The sequence below is a fragment of the Colossoma macropomum genome, unplaced genomic scaffold (assembly GCF_904425465.1).
Source record: "Colossoma macropomum unplaced genomic scaffold, Colossoma_macropomum, whole genome shotgun sequence".
NCBI lineage: Eukaryota > Metazoa > Chordata > Actinopteri > Characiformes > Serrasalmidae > Colossoma > Colossoma macropomum.
The window spans coordinates 11,878,731-11,891,350 of record NW_023494800.1 but is presented as its reverse complement, the minus strand read 5'-3'; the positions used below and the strand labels follow the sequence as shown (position 1 = coordinate 11,891,350).

Below are 12,620 nucleotides of genomic sequence, written 5' to 3'. Positions count from 1 at the left end.
TTTTTTTCTGCTAATGCAGAAAGAAGTCAGATAGGGATAGGTAATGTACTGCTAGAAAGTATCTATTAGCCTCTGCATCAGTGGCTATGTTAGCAGCTTAATTTCTTCATCATTGTGGGAGGGGTTTCCAAATGGTTGTATGACATATTTGCTGGGTATTGTAGCAAGCGAACACTGATGCACACAAAACAGATGCAAAATTGTGCTGATAATTGAGCTCCAAATGAGAATTAATATCAAATTACACTACGCTTCTGCACTGGTTGGCGTTAACAGCTACGATTACATGGATTTTAGGGTTAACTTGAGTGTAACTGCTCACTGTGTAAGTGACTTAACAGTACAAAGAGAATCTCATGTAATCCAGTTCATGCCAGATGGTATAATATCTTCACCAGAGGTTATAAATTTACCCCTTAATCCCCTGCTGTTGTGTAGGATCTGGCCATGGGAACAGATGCAGAAGGGGAGAAAATTAAGGACCCCATGAGGGCCATCGTGCCCATTCTGTTGGATGCCAATGTCAGCACCTACGACAAGATTCGCATCATTCTGCTGTACATCTTCCTCAAGAATGGTGAGGGAAACACAATGTTAAGGACAACAGTGCTGGTAGTCCTTTTAGATTTCATGGGGTGACTTGCTGTTTGTTTGTGGTCACTCAGGGATCACAGAGGAGAACCTGAATAAGCTAATCCAGCATGCTCAGATACCTCCTGAGGACAGTGAAATCATCACCAACATGGCTCACCTGGGTGTACCCATCATCACAGACGTGAGTTAGCCTCTAAGCACTCTCTCTCTCTGAGTTTGATTCTAGAGAAGTAAAGCACTCCCAGACGTCACCCTTAGCCTCAAGGGAATACTTGCTAGCATCTTGAAGGGCATTCAGATTGTTATAGAGGTTAAGGAAGTATAGCATACTAATAGCAGCACCTTCAACCCTCAAACTGATTTAAGGGATAGAGTCAGTAGGTGGTCCCAATCCCCATATCCCAATAAGCATGTCTGTATTTCATCACAGTCCTGCGGTGAAGATTCCCCGCATTAACAAGGAGATACACTCACTAGGCATTTTATTAGGTACTCCTACATTGTATCTAGACTTGTTCACGATATCCGATCCACTTAACATATAGGTGCACTTTGCACATCTTGTTACAGACTGTAGTCCATCTGTTTCTCTGCATAATTTGCTAACCCCCTTTTACCCTGTTCAGCAGTGGTCAAGACCTCCACAGGACCACCACAGAGCAGGGATTGTTTGGGCAGCACTGCAGTGACATTGATGTGGTGCTGGTATGAGGGGATCAGACACGGCAGTGCTGCAGGAGTTGTTAGACACCTCAGTGTCACTGCTGGGCTGACAACAGTCCACTTACCAAAAACATTGTCCTGTGGGAAGAAACTGACCTCTGAGGATGAATAACAAATGGCGAACTGTACAGCAACAGATGAGCTAGTATTTCTAACTTTACATTGACAAGGTGGCCCAACAAAGCTGGTGTTGTGCCTAATAAAGTGGTGGTCTTGTGATTAACGGGTAAGGTGGGCTAAAAAATTATGCTGGACTAAAACTTGTAATAGTAGAAGTACAAAGTGCACCTATATGGTAAGCGAATCTGATAAAATGGTGAATGAAGGTAGAGGCAAGGATGGTGTACCTAATAAAGTGGCCAGTAGATACTCCGTTCGGGTTGGTGGAGGGGAAGTTAACAAAAAAAGAAATGGAATTGGGGTCTGTCTTCTAGCACTATCCTACTCACCTGCTTGCCTGTGTTTTAGTCTACCCTGCGCCGAGGGAAGAAGATGGACAGGAAGGAGCGTGTGAGTGAGCAGACCTACCAGCTTTCTCGCTGGACACCCTTAGTCAAGGATATCATGGAGGTAAACTTCATTACTCTCTCTTTGGTCTGATGAACTGTTTATCTTTGTTGTCATAGCAAAAACTCTACAGGAAATAAAACATTCTTAAATGTTGGACTATTTCTTGATTGGTTCAAATGTTCACATGATGACAGCTGGGTTTTTTAAATGATGCAAACACAAACAGAAACTGAGCTACGTGTTTCTTTTAATGATAAGATTCTGATTATTTGTGTGTATGTATAAACATGTGAATGCACTTACTAGCTTTCTTGTGGGCTTTGCAGGACGCTATTGATGACAAGCTGGACACCAAGCACTACCCTTACATCTCAACTCGCTCTTCTTCCTCCTTCAGCACTTCAGCAGTCAGGTACACATGCACACACCCACACATACACACAAGCTTAGACACACAGTCTCACATACCGTCATACAGGCCCCTTAACGTAAACCTTGGGTTAATCCAATTCCAAATGAACAGCACTGCAGATGTGAACAGGGTTCAAATTTGTCTCAGAGATCGTGATCCGAGCGCTCCAGCCGCCTTCAGAGGTGGTCAGGGACGCAGGTGTCCAGAATGCTTCCCAATACGTCCCTGACAGAAACGAAGGACTGCCCAATCAACTGTGTCTTCACAGCCTCCCATTTATTCTGGACCATTCAACAGAATTAGTTTAAATTGTGTCCCTAAAGAAAAAAAAATCAGTGAAGTATTCAGGCTGTAGATATTTACATGTATTATGTTATGATTTAAACAAACCCAAGGCATGAATTGAGACAGTAATAAGCAGTATATACAAAATCATGATGTATAGGCTACTTTCTATAGGGAGGTGGCCGTCTCAAACCCTAATCCCTAAATTTCAATTTGTAAAAATAATCCATATCTTTTTAGAGATGTTTTTCAACTTTATTAAAGTTGAGTGGTTTTAGTTCTAGGTCTGTCTGTCTGTCTATCCATCCATCCATCCATCCATCCATCCATCTATCATAAAACAATGTCTCAGTATGTTTGTAACCATTTTATATAATAACTTTCTGGTTTTACATCACACCACATTCAATGATTTTATTTACATCTTAACCATGGAAGCAGTGATGCACAATGATGTCAGAACTGTATTGGTATTGGCACAGATTTGTGCAAATAATAAATAGCTGCATTGCACAAATGTTCAGATTTGACCGATATTTCAAACCAATAGTTGATGTATTTATTGTACTCTGGAAGAGGTAAACGTTTAGGTGATGCGGATGCGCTATAGTGTCTACATTTGATTAATTTTAACCGCGTTTGTAACCCTCCACAAATAAGCGTTACATTTCTCTGTAATGTTAATCCAGGTCGATTTAGTCCTAGTTACATATAATAAAGATTTATGTATCAGCATCGGCCTGCAATTCCCGTATCGGTACATCCCCTTTAATACCATGTGTGAACAGGACCATACTCTCTCGCTTACACTCCTTCACACACTCACAGTTTTTATTGCACCAGCCATTCCAGAACAGAAGAGACAGACGTAAAAAAGATCAATAATCATTTGTGCACGGAAAGAGAAAGAGAAAGAGAGAAAGAGAGAGAGAGAGAGAGAGAGAGAGAGAGAGAGAGAGAGAGAGAGAGAGCAAGAGAGAGCGAGAGAGAGCGAGAGAGAGCGAGCATATAGATCAATACTGTGATCGGTAGCTGGTGCTGTGGGGGCAGGGAAGACTTGCATTCAGAGGAAGACAATATAACCTCCTCCATCAACATTAATGATCCAGCACAGCAGAGGAGAGGCAGAAAAAGCATAACTACACATTCAGCGACACACACAAACACACACTCGCCTCTTCAGCAGTGCTGGTGTATGTAAGTGTGGGCTCCCCAGCAGTGTGAAGCTGGGAGATCTGGGGGCAGCCTGGCTTTCTGACCGGTCCTGTAATGTGGGTGTATTGATCTGACTCCAGATCACCAGCACTCATGCCGATTTCCGCCCTCATTATGCCTGCTATTGACTCCTCCACAGAGCAGGTGTGAGGAAGAGGGGGTGTGTGTTATATCAGTGCTGAGAGACAAGCATGATAATGGGAGGACTACGGTGGCAGGGTGAATATTAATGCCTATTTATTCACACGCTCCTCTTTCGATCTCTACCGTGAAGACGCTGCTAAACCACAACATGAGGCTGAAATCAATAATGAGCTTGTAATGCGTCAGGGTCACTACTGCACTCATCAGTGACGGTCTTCTGAAATCATAGCACATTACTTCTAATGTCTTGACTAATTAACTACATTTGGACCAAAAGAAAAGTTATGTACATTAAATTTTTGGCTGAACCAGAACCAGATTAATATGAAAGTATTAAATAACTACCAGGAAACCATCAGTCTAAGGTCATTTAGTTTATAGAAGGCCTTTCTAATACTGTTACATTAAAGCATCTGTATTGCCTGTTAACATGTCCTTTCCCTGGCAGCGCCCGGTATGGCCACTGGCACAAGAATAAGACCCCTGGAGAGTACCGCACCGGACCACGCGTCATCGTCTTCATCATTGGTGGCGTGTCCTTCAGTGAGATGCGCTGTGCCTATGAGGTCACACAGGCCAATGGCAAATGGGAGGCCATCATCGGTGAGTTTGCATTTGAGGGGCACTTTCTGTAAAAGCAGGCATAGTAGATACTTAGTAGAGACAACAGATTAGACTTCATTGAAAGCAATGCAGATTATCAATGCAGGCTGTCCTTCCAGCATAGATTACGTTTTGTAAACCTACTCTTTAGAAAGAGACATATAGTGCACTAGGTTTTGAGCTTAGTATGCTTGTCTGCTTTTGAAGACTTTTCTGCTTTTGTAAGAAACTAAATGATCAGTGCTGAGTTTAGCATCGCTTGAATAATGAGCAGGAGAACCACTTTCTGTAAGAAACAGCACTGCCTGCATGTTGCACTGTTTTTGAGAGAGCTGCCACACTCGTACTCCTGTTGACACTGTTCCTGCGTAAGCAGAAACATCAGTCGATAATCTGCTTTGTCTGTTTTTGTTGTGCTTATGGTTCTTGGTTTGGTTTCCCATGTTGCACAAAGATTGAGAGAGGATGGCAGAGATAGTATCACTTGCATTACTCTGATGGTGGGGTTTCCTACACAGATTAAACATAAGCCTAAAAAGCATTTTAATGGGTGAATCACTATTGGCATTTCAATTTAGCTAAACATTAGGCTTAATCAAGACCCCCTTACACTGCGTTTGGACAACTGGCCAGTGTTGTATTTTTTTGTTCTGGTATGTGAAAACTAACATTTGTAGCATAACTGAGATTCCTATCTGTTTTGTGTCTGTCTGTATTTGTGAGTGCATTTTTGGACTTGGCCTTTTCCTTTTTCAGCAATAACACTCCACGATTACATCAAACCAACCGATACTGACTTTTTGCGAGAGGTGGTAACAGTAGTGCAGCACTGTAGAATCTATTATCATCAAGACGCATGCCAATTTTTCCCCAGAGATATTGAACTATTACAGAATTAAAAAATGAATGGTATGTTTGTCGTTTATATTCATGCTTTTTAGACAGGATTAGAACTGGAGTGCTGTAAGACCGCAAATATTTTTGTATTCCAATCAGTATGTGCTAAAATGACTAAAATGGATTGAGGGATTTCGATGGATGCATTAAAAGTGGAAATGGCTGTTTAACCCCTCCTTTTCTCCAAGATGACTGACAGTTGGAAAAAGAAAGAAAATGGGGATGCGGTGTTGGATGAAAAACTGAGCGTGAAGCCACCTTTGTTCCTTCGCAGGTTCCACCCACACGCTCACCCCAACCAAATTTCTAATGGACCTGCGGCACCCCGACTTCCGAGAGTCCACTAGGGTGTCCTTTGAGGACCCCGTTCCCTCAGACGAGTGAGAGAGAGAGGGAGAGAAAGAGGGAAGGGTGGGAGAGACTCTGACAAAGTAAAGGCAGCCGCTCAAAGAAGCCCTTTCTGATTCCCCACAGCACAAGGGCTTTCTTTTTCTCCTTATTACCACACTCTATACACCGTTTTACTCCGCTCCCCCCTTCAGGGATGAGTTTCCGACTCCCGCTTTATTGCATGGACAAACTGCACTGCCAAAAATGATATTTTGGCAAGTGAAACCCTCTCAAATCTAGTCAATATATATACATATTTCTCATTATGACATGGTGGTAAGAATGTTGGATATATTCAGCTAGTAGTTTTATCTTGTAAAGTTATTTCATTGGCTGACAATTTTGCTTCTTTCAGTCAAATAAACTGATAATATTCTTACAACAATCTCATAATGAAAAATGTTAGATATATTTACTAGATTTAAGATGATTTAACTTGGTAAGATATCATTGTCTGCAGTGTGCCAGTCTAATGAAGGCCCCACCTGCCGCTGACCAGACGTTAGTTGGTGGTAAAATGCACCACTGATGGACACATACGGCAGACTGCTGCATCATTTACACCTGCAGTGGGTGGAGCCTCTTTGGAGTGGCCATGCAACGGGTGCTGACCCCATCCCTGCTGTCCCCCATCCTCTCAGCTGGGTGGATTAACCTGCATTTTCCCTAGCATACGCCCTCTAACCCAGTGATGTTTCTTCTTCGGGTGATGAGGAGCGACTACATTTGCCCTCCTAGATTTCATTTTTTTTGTTTGCCTTTCATTTTTATTTCACGCAGATTAATCTACCCTAGAGATTCATCATATTTTAGTTACTTTTGAATAACAATCCAAGAAAATCACTCACATCAAGTTAACAGAGGTCCTTGGTTTGATGCTGATTTCAGCGAAGGATAGTTTGGTTTCTGTTCCTTTTAGTTGTATAATTCCAACTTCTCAAACCACCACACATCACATGTCTACATGAGCAAGCGGGCGTCTGCACAGACTACACAGCAGTACTGTCCATTGTGTTATGCAAGGATTGTCATATTACATTTTAGCACAGTAATTTGGCTTAGCCCTGTGTGTGATTCTTCTGCAGATGCCAAAGCTTGAAATGTAGCTGTGTTCTCTCGATATGCTTTAGCACTAAGCAGTCGCCACATAAGGCCATTGTGATCCTGCTTATTAATAAGTATAAGACATTATTCTTCTAAATTTAGCCTTAAAGCCCCAACCTGGCATCAAATGACAGGCAATTTTTACATTTTTGCTGCTACAACAGTAAAAACTTTCAGATATGAACATATCGATGCTGACAGAACAAAACCTTGTATGGCCAAAATGAGTAGGAAAAAACTTAATGTAAGTCAATGGAACTAGACTTTTTTATTTTGGGCCAATTCTTTTGGTCCATTCATCACGACAGGCATTTTCAAACTGTCAAAAACTGAAAAACGACAAAAATGGAGATACAAGGTTTTGTTCCGACAGCAGCGATATGCACGTTACCATACTCCTACAAGACTAGAAGTTACAAGATTCCATACTGAGGCTTTAAATGGTGTTAGGTATCAAGTGAAGCTGTTCCAGTTTTTTATATATTTTCATACAGCTAGTGGGTAAAATTTCAGTGACATTCACTACAAAATCATCAGTGTAAATTTGAGCCCTGTTGGAGTTCATGTGCCTCCAAAACTAAATTCCCAACAGTCACACAGAATTATAGTATTTGTAGTTTATGAGTGACACAGGCTGAATGAGGATTTTGTGTTAAGATACAAACTTCACCTCTTAAAATTACAGTATTCTGCCTCTATTATGTATTTCCAAAGATGTGGCTGTGGACCAAGTGTTGCATTTACTTGCAAATGTATGGTTTTCAAATTTTCCTTCATTGTGTTCACATTAAATTTGAACACATTAGCAACAATAAGAAAATGAAACACTTGCTGCACTATTAATTTAAACAGTCAACAGAAAAAAGGGTACTGTAATACAGAGAGTCTCAGAGCACGATATTCTCTAAGATAACAGAGGGTCTGATCAGATTTACTGATCATGTATTGAACCATCTGCTAAAGCTATATCCCTTTTTATATCGCCTTTTTTTCAATTGGTTCATCATTTTTGGATTTTCCCAGTAAAAATGATCACCATGTGCAGTATGCCAGCCCTAACCCATACTGCTACATTAAACACTTCCTAAACTATACAGTCATTATATTCCATAACTAAAGTTTGTTTCTGTTCTGGTTCTTTATTAAAGGCCTTTCCATCTAGTCAAATTAACAGAGCTACTATTAGAAGCACTACTTGTTTATAGTGCTTCTAGCCAGATCTTAGCAAAGCTGCATGTTCACTTTATTTGAATTCACTGGGTATTTTCAAAGGTCACAGTCAAGCAAGACTAGTTAAATGTTGGTCCAGAGCTGTTTTACTGACCCAGTCTATACCCCCATGGTGCACCAGTTTCAGTGGGGTTTGTCTTTTTGCTGCCCGCTGTCTTCCCTCTTGTTTGCTCAGAGTGTTTGGCTCTAGATAGCTACATTGCAATGATTACATTAGAGGGCCGTAATTGTTTTGTTGTTTTAGTGCAGAGGTTGAAGAAAAGTGCAGCTTTGCTAAAGAAACAAACAAATGAATTGTTCAGTAACAAGACACTTCAAAAAGCTGGAATCAAACATCTGTTCCAGCTGTGCTTGATTTGAGCTATGAGACCTGTCAGAAGGATTTCATGTAGAATAGGTGGAACAAATGTTTGATTATTTATGAACCAATTATTTGTAAATTGCTATAAATGTGTCTTCAGCTATTTGTCTTAAGACAGATTCCGTTTCAGCCCCTAAATACGGTCTTAATGTCGTCTTTTATCTTCTGTCATCTTGAAAGTGTATCTTAGTTTGAGGTATCATAACTTATGTCAGTATATTTGACCTACAGTCATATGCAGACGTTTGAACATCCCTGGTCAAATTGTTAGTTTTGTTGATTTTCTAAGCGAAAATAAGTTAACAAATTCTCTACAGCAGACTTAAACATGGTATTTTTCTGCAAATTTTAGTGCACAGTTTCTGTCTATATTGGAAAAAAAAATATATATATATTTTTACAAGCCACATTTTATGTTTTTTTTTCCCCCAATTCACCAAAATTAGCAAAAAAAACTGTAAATGTGCAGTGAAATGAGCAGAAGTGTGTTCTCTTTAGACGATGTGTACTTATTTTCACTTGAACATGTAATTTGACCAGGGATGCCAAAACATATAACTGTATATCTGTTGTAGTGTGTAATAGCTTTCTAAGACACTAATGTTGAAATCCCAACCCTTTACATCCTCTGACTTACAGTTCCACTATCCTCCTGAAGAATTCATCTCAATTGCATAATTTCCTACATTTGTTTTTGATGTTTTAAAAATTTGACATACTTTGGTTTCCACTCACATTTATATTCTTTTGTACTGGAAGAGATATAACAGCTGAAAACACATTTTGAGGTTGAACGATGTGCTCGTGCAGTTCTAATTCTTATTTATTTTCTCTTTTTTTTCACCCCCTGGGTTTTCACCCCTGCAGGCTCGACCCATATCTTCACCCCTACCGTGCTCCTCGACGCACTCAAGGCCATGAACAAACCAGATGAGGATCAGACAAGCTAAAACCATCCCTCCCGTTACCCAACAAAACCCCCTGCTCCTATATTAATTGTGTATGCATCTTGCTCGAAAGAAAAAAGAGAAAAAAATTAAACAATGGCAACATTGACTAAAAAAATTATATATATATATAAATATATATAGTATGTTGAAAAACAAAGGAATCATTGCAAGTATTCTCATGTTTTACAATGGATGCAAATGATTAAACTGTCAAAAATATCAAAGGCCATTTAAAACTGAAAGTACCAAATGTAATATTGTATGCTATGAAACCTGCTAGAATGTGTAAATGGTAGAGACTTTCTTTGTTTTTTCCCTTAGTTACTTGGTGTGATTTGTAATGGCTGTGGATGGGGGAGGGACAGTTGTGTGTATGCGAGGGTCAGTTTAAAAAAAAAATCATATAATTTCTCATGCTGTAAGCTGAACTGCTGTCCTTCTAAACTCTGGTTTTTGACTTTGTATCATGTTAGATGTGCATGCCATGGGATCTAATTTGCACCCATTTGGAAACGACCTCAGATGGAAAACAGCCCCTTGTTATCGTAGATGTGATTCTGACCATTTTTTTTGGCATCTGCTGGGACTTTCTGTGACTACGAGGAAAGAAACCAAAGCAGCCGTAGGTCAGAGAATCGGCAGGTGAAGTGAAGGAAACGCTGTAAATAGTTACAGATGGCAAATACCAGCCCTCCCCCAGCCACACGTCCGGCTGTATTTACTTGCCACAACCTTTCATTTGATTGCTCTCACGTTTTAGTGTCAGAAAGGCCATTGCTTGCAAATGTTTGAAGAATACTCAAAAAAGGGCCAGTCGTATTTCAGTATTGTATCCTGTCAGATTAAGTCCTATCATTGGTTAGTATACAATGTTTAACCGGGCCATGCACTGAGTAGCGTGTTGTTGTATATGCCATATGTTGATGTTTTAATGTCTCACTGTTGACTGGTGATATTTCTGACTGTGAAGTAGTAAAACATTTCCTTTGAAAAATGCCAATGTGAAGCCAATGTGTTTGTGATGTTTTAGCTGTAGTTGTAGTAGTAAACTGGGAAAAATAGCAACTATCTATATTTGGTTTGTCTGTTTGTTAGTTTTTCCTCTGGTGCAATGTTAAATCTTCCACTGGTGAATGGCTTTGCAAAGAAACATAACCCCCTATTTATATATTTTCTTTATTTCTATTTATTCCTATTTTATTCCTTTGTTCTGGCAGGCAGGTTGTATATTGCACTACGCCTTTTTCTGTGATGCAAACGCTTTTTTATTTTTGACATTTCTTCTCTCTCTCTCTCTCTCTTTTTCTTTTTTTGGTTTGCTGTTGTAAAGCACTGACTGTGTCTACTAGATTTCTATCAAATTTATTTATCAGAGAAAATATTAATAAATGAAGAGTTAGTCTGTCCTAAACCTGTTGAACTTGCTGGGATTTCATGTTTGCGAGCGTTGAAGCACAAACAAAAAGTATACTTGTGTACCAATGTAATAAGGCTGTCTAATAAATTGGCTTCCATTACAGCACAGATTCAGTATATTCTCTTACACAAAACAGCACCGATTCCTTTCAATCTTAAAAGGGAATTCCACTGATATTTCTGCATGATTACATGGTTAAGATGTAAACAGTGACTCAGAGTAGTTTGATGTGAAATGCTCAGGATTGTTCACAGTGGTGGTGATAGGAACCAAACATCTTAAGAGTTTAATGCCTCTGAAAGTTCCCTCACAGAAAGTTCTGATATGAAGTGGTTATGAATACGCTGTCGGATGCCTAAGACATTGCTTACCTAGTTTTGAGATAATAAATTAAATGTCTGTATTTGTGTTGTAGACATTGTGACCCCTAGTCTCACTACTACTGAAAACATCTGTGTAGGTAAGTTTCTCTACAATGTGCCGTTTCACATCAAAAAACTCTGAATGACTGAAAGAGTTTACATCTCAATAACTGAATTATATAGTTTTGAAAAATCTTGCCTTTAAGTGACCTCAGCAGAGAGGAACCCTACTGCACAGCTCAGCATCTGTTCGATGTAAATAAAGGTTATACAATAAATTAACATCACAAACCTTTCAAGGTCAAAGAAATGAGGAAATTAATACATTACTGTAAGACCTTACCTGCAGAAGTGTTGGCGGTCCTGAAAACATGCTGTCGAATTTCCATATCAGTCTCCACATACCTGTGGCAATGACATGGACATAATTAGTTTAAAGAAAAGAGCTGAATTTGATGTAAATGAATATGATATATTATAATATATAATATAATATAGAAGATATCATTTAAAGAAGCATGGATTGTTTTTAATAATAATATGAAAGTACAAAACAACATTTTCCTTTGTAAACATTTTTGGTTCACATATAATTTGTTAACTGCAAAAAAGAAAACAATTTTTACAATCATTTAAAAAAAGAGCAAAAAACAAAAAAACATTTACTCTAAAATATCTCAGAAATTGAACATCCCTTTATGGAACTATGATCCACAGCTTTGCTGGGTATTATCATTACAAAAAAAACATAGTATGCATGGCTAAAATCTGTTAACCATAGCTCTCTTTCTCACAGCTCTCTTTAAATGACAGAAATGACAAACATTATGCTGTATCATTATGCTAAATCACTCGTTCACTTGAGTGACTCCATCCATCCAGATGACTCAGCCTACACAAACACATACAAAGATAATAATAAATTATCCATAACAGGAGTACAATGTGAATACATTACACAGAAATGTATTGTAAGGATCATATACACCAAAGACCAACAGAGTAGAAAGTCTGATGATAGCATCTACAGTATGTCTCAACAGTCACTGGGTGACTCCCAGTGTGCTAAAACTACTCTATTCATATCTCACTGTATTTCAGAAAATAAAAGTCTTTTCAGGACAGAAGTCATAAAATCTCATTAATGTAATAAAAAATACAGAGACATTTTTCAGACACAAATCTTAGCAGGAGTTTCCAATATAAAAACAGATTTTTCAGTAGGAATGAAACCAATTAAAAACAATGTGTAATTAAATAATTATTCATATTAAAATAACAGCTCTGCTACATGCAGAACTTGATCATTACTTAGGAGACTAAATCTCACACAAGTAAACATAGCAATACAAGGGCTATAGCTATTGTTTGCATTTCATTTAGTAACTAAATATCCATAAATTAAAAACTAAATACAAAAAAA

The 12,620-nt window shown here is 38.9% G+C and overlaps 1 protein-coding gene across 2 annotated transcripts in view; it reads left to right on the top strand.

Moving 5' to 3' along the window:
* The window catches only part of stxbp1a (syntaxin binding protein 1a), a 43,621-nt gene extending 32,684 nt beyond the window's left edge, over window positions 1–10,937 (top strand). The window contains exons 14-20 of one of the 2 annotated variants that reach the window (XM_036587863.1): window positions 439–577; window positions 666–775; window positions 1,786–1,887; window positions 2,154–2,239; window positions 4,332–4,486; window positions 5,658–5,814; window positions 9,336–10,937. In XM_036587863.1, coding sequence (XP_036443756.1) covers window positions 439–577; window positions 666–775; window positions 1,786–1,887; window positions 2,154–2,239; window positions 4,332–4,486; window positions 5,658–5,767 — 702 coding nt within the window. In that variant the 3' untranslated portion in view covers window positions 5,768–5,814; window positions 9,336–10,937. The remainder of the gene's footprint in view (window positions 1–438; window positions 578–665; window positions 776–1,785; window positions 1,888–2,153; window positions 2,240–4,331; window positions 4,487–5,657; window positions 5,815–9,335) is intronic. The other variant, XM_036587864.1, reaches the window with a different exon arrangement.
* Window positions 10,938–12,620: the final 1,683 nt, after the last annotated feature.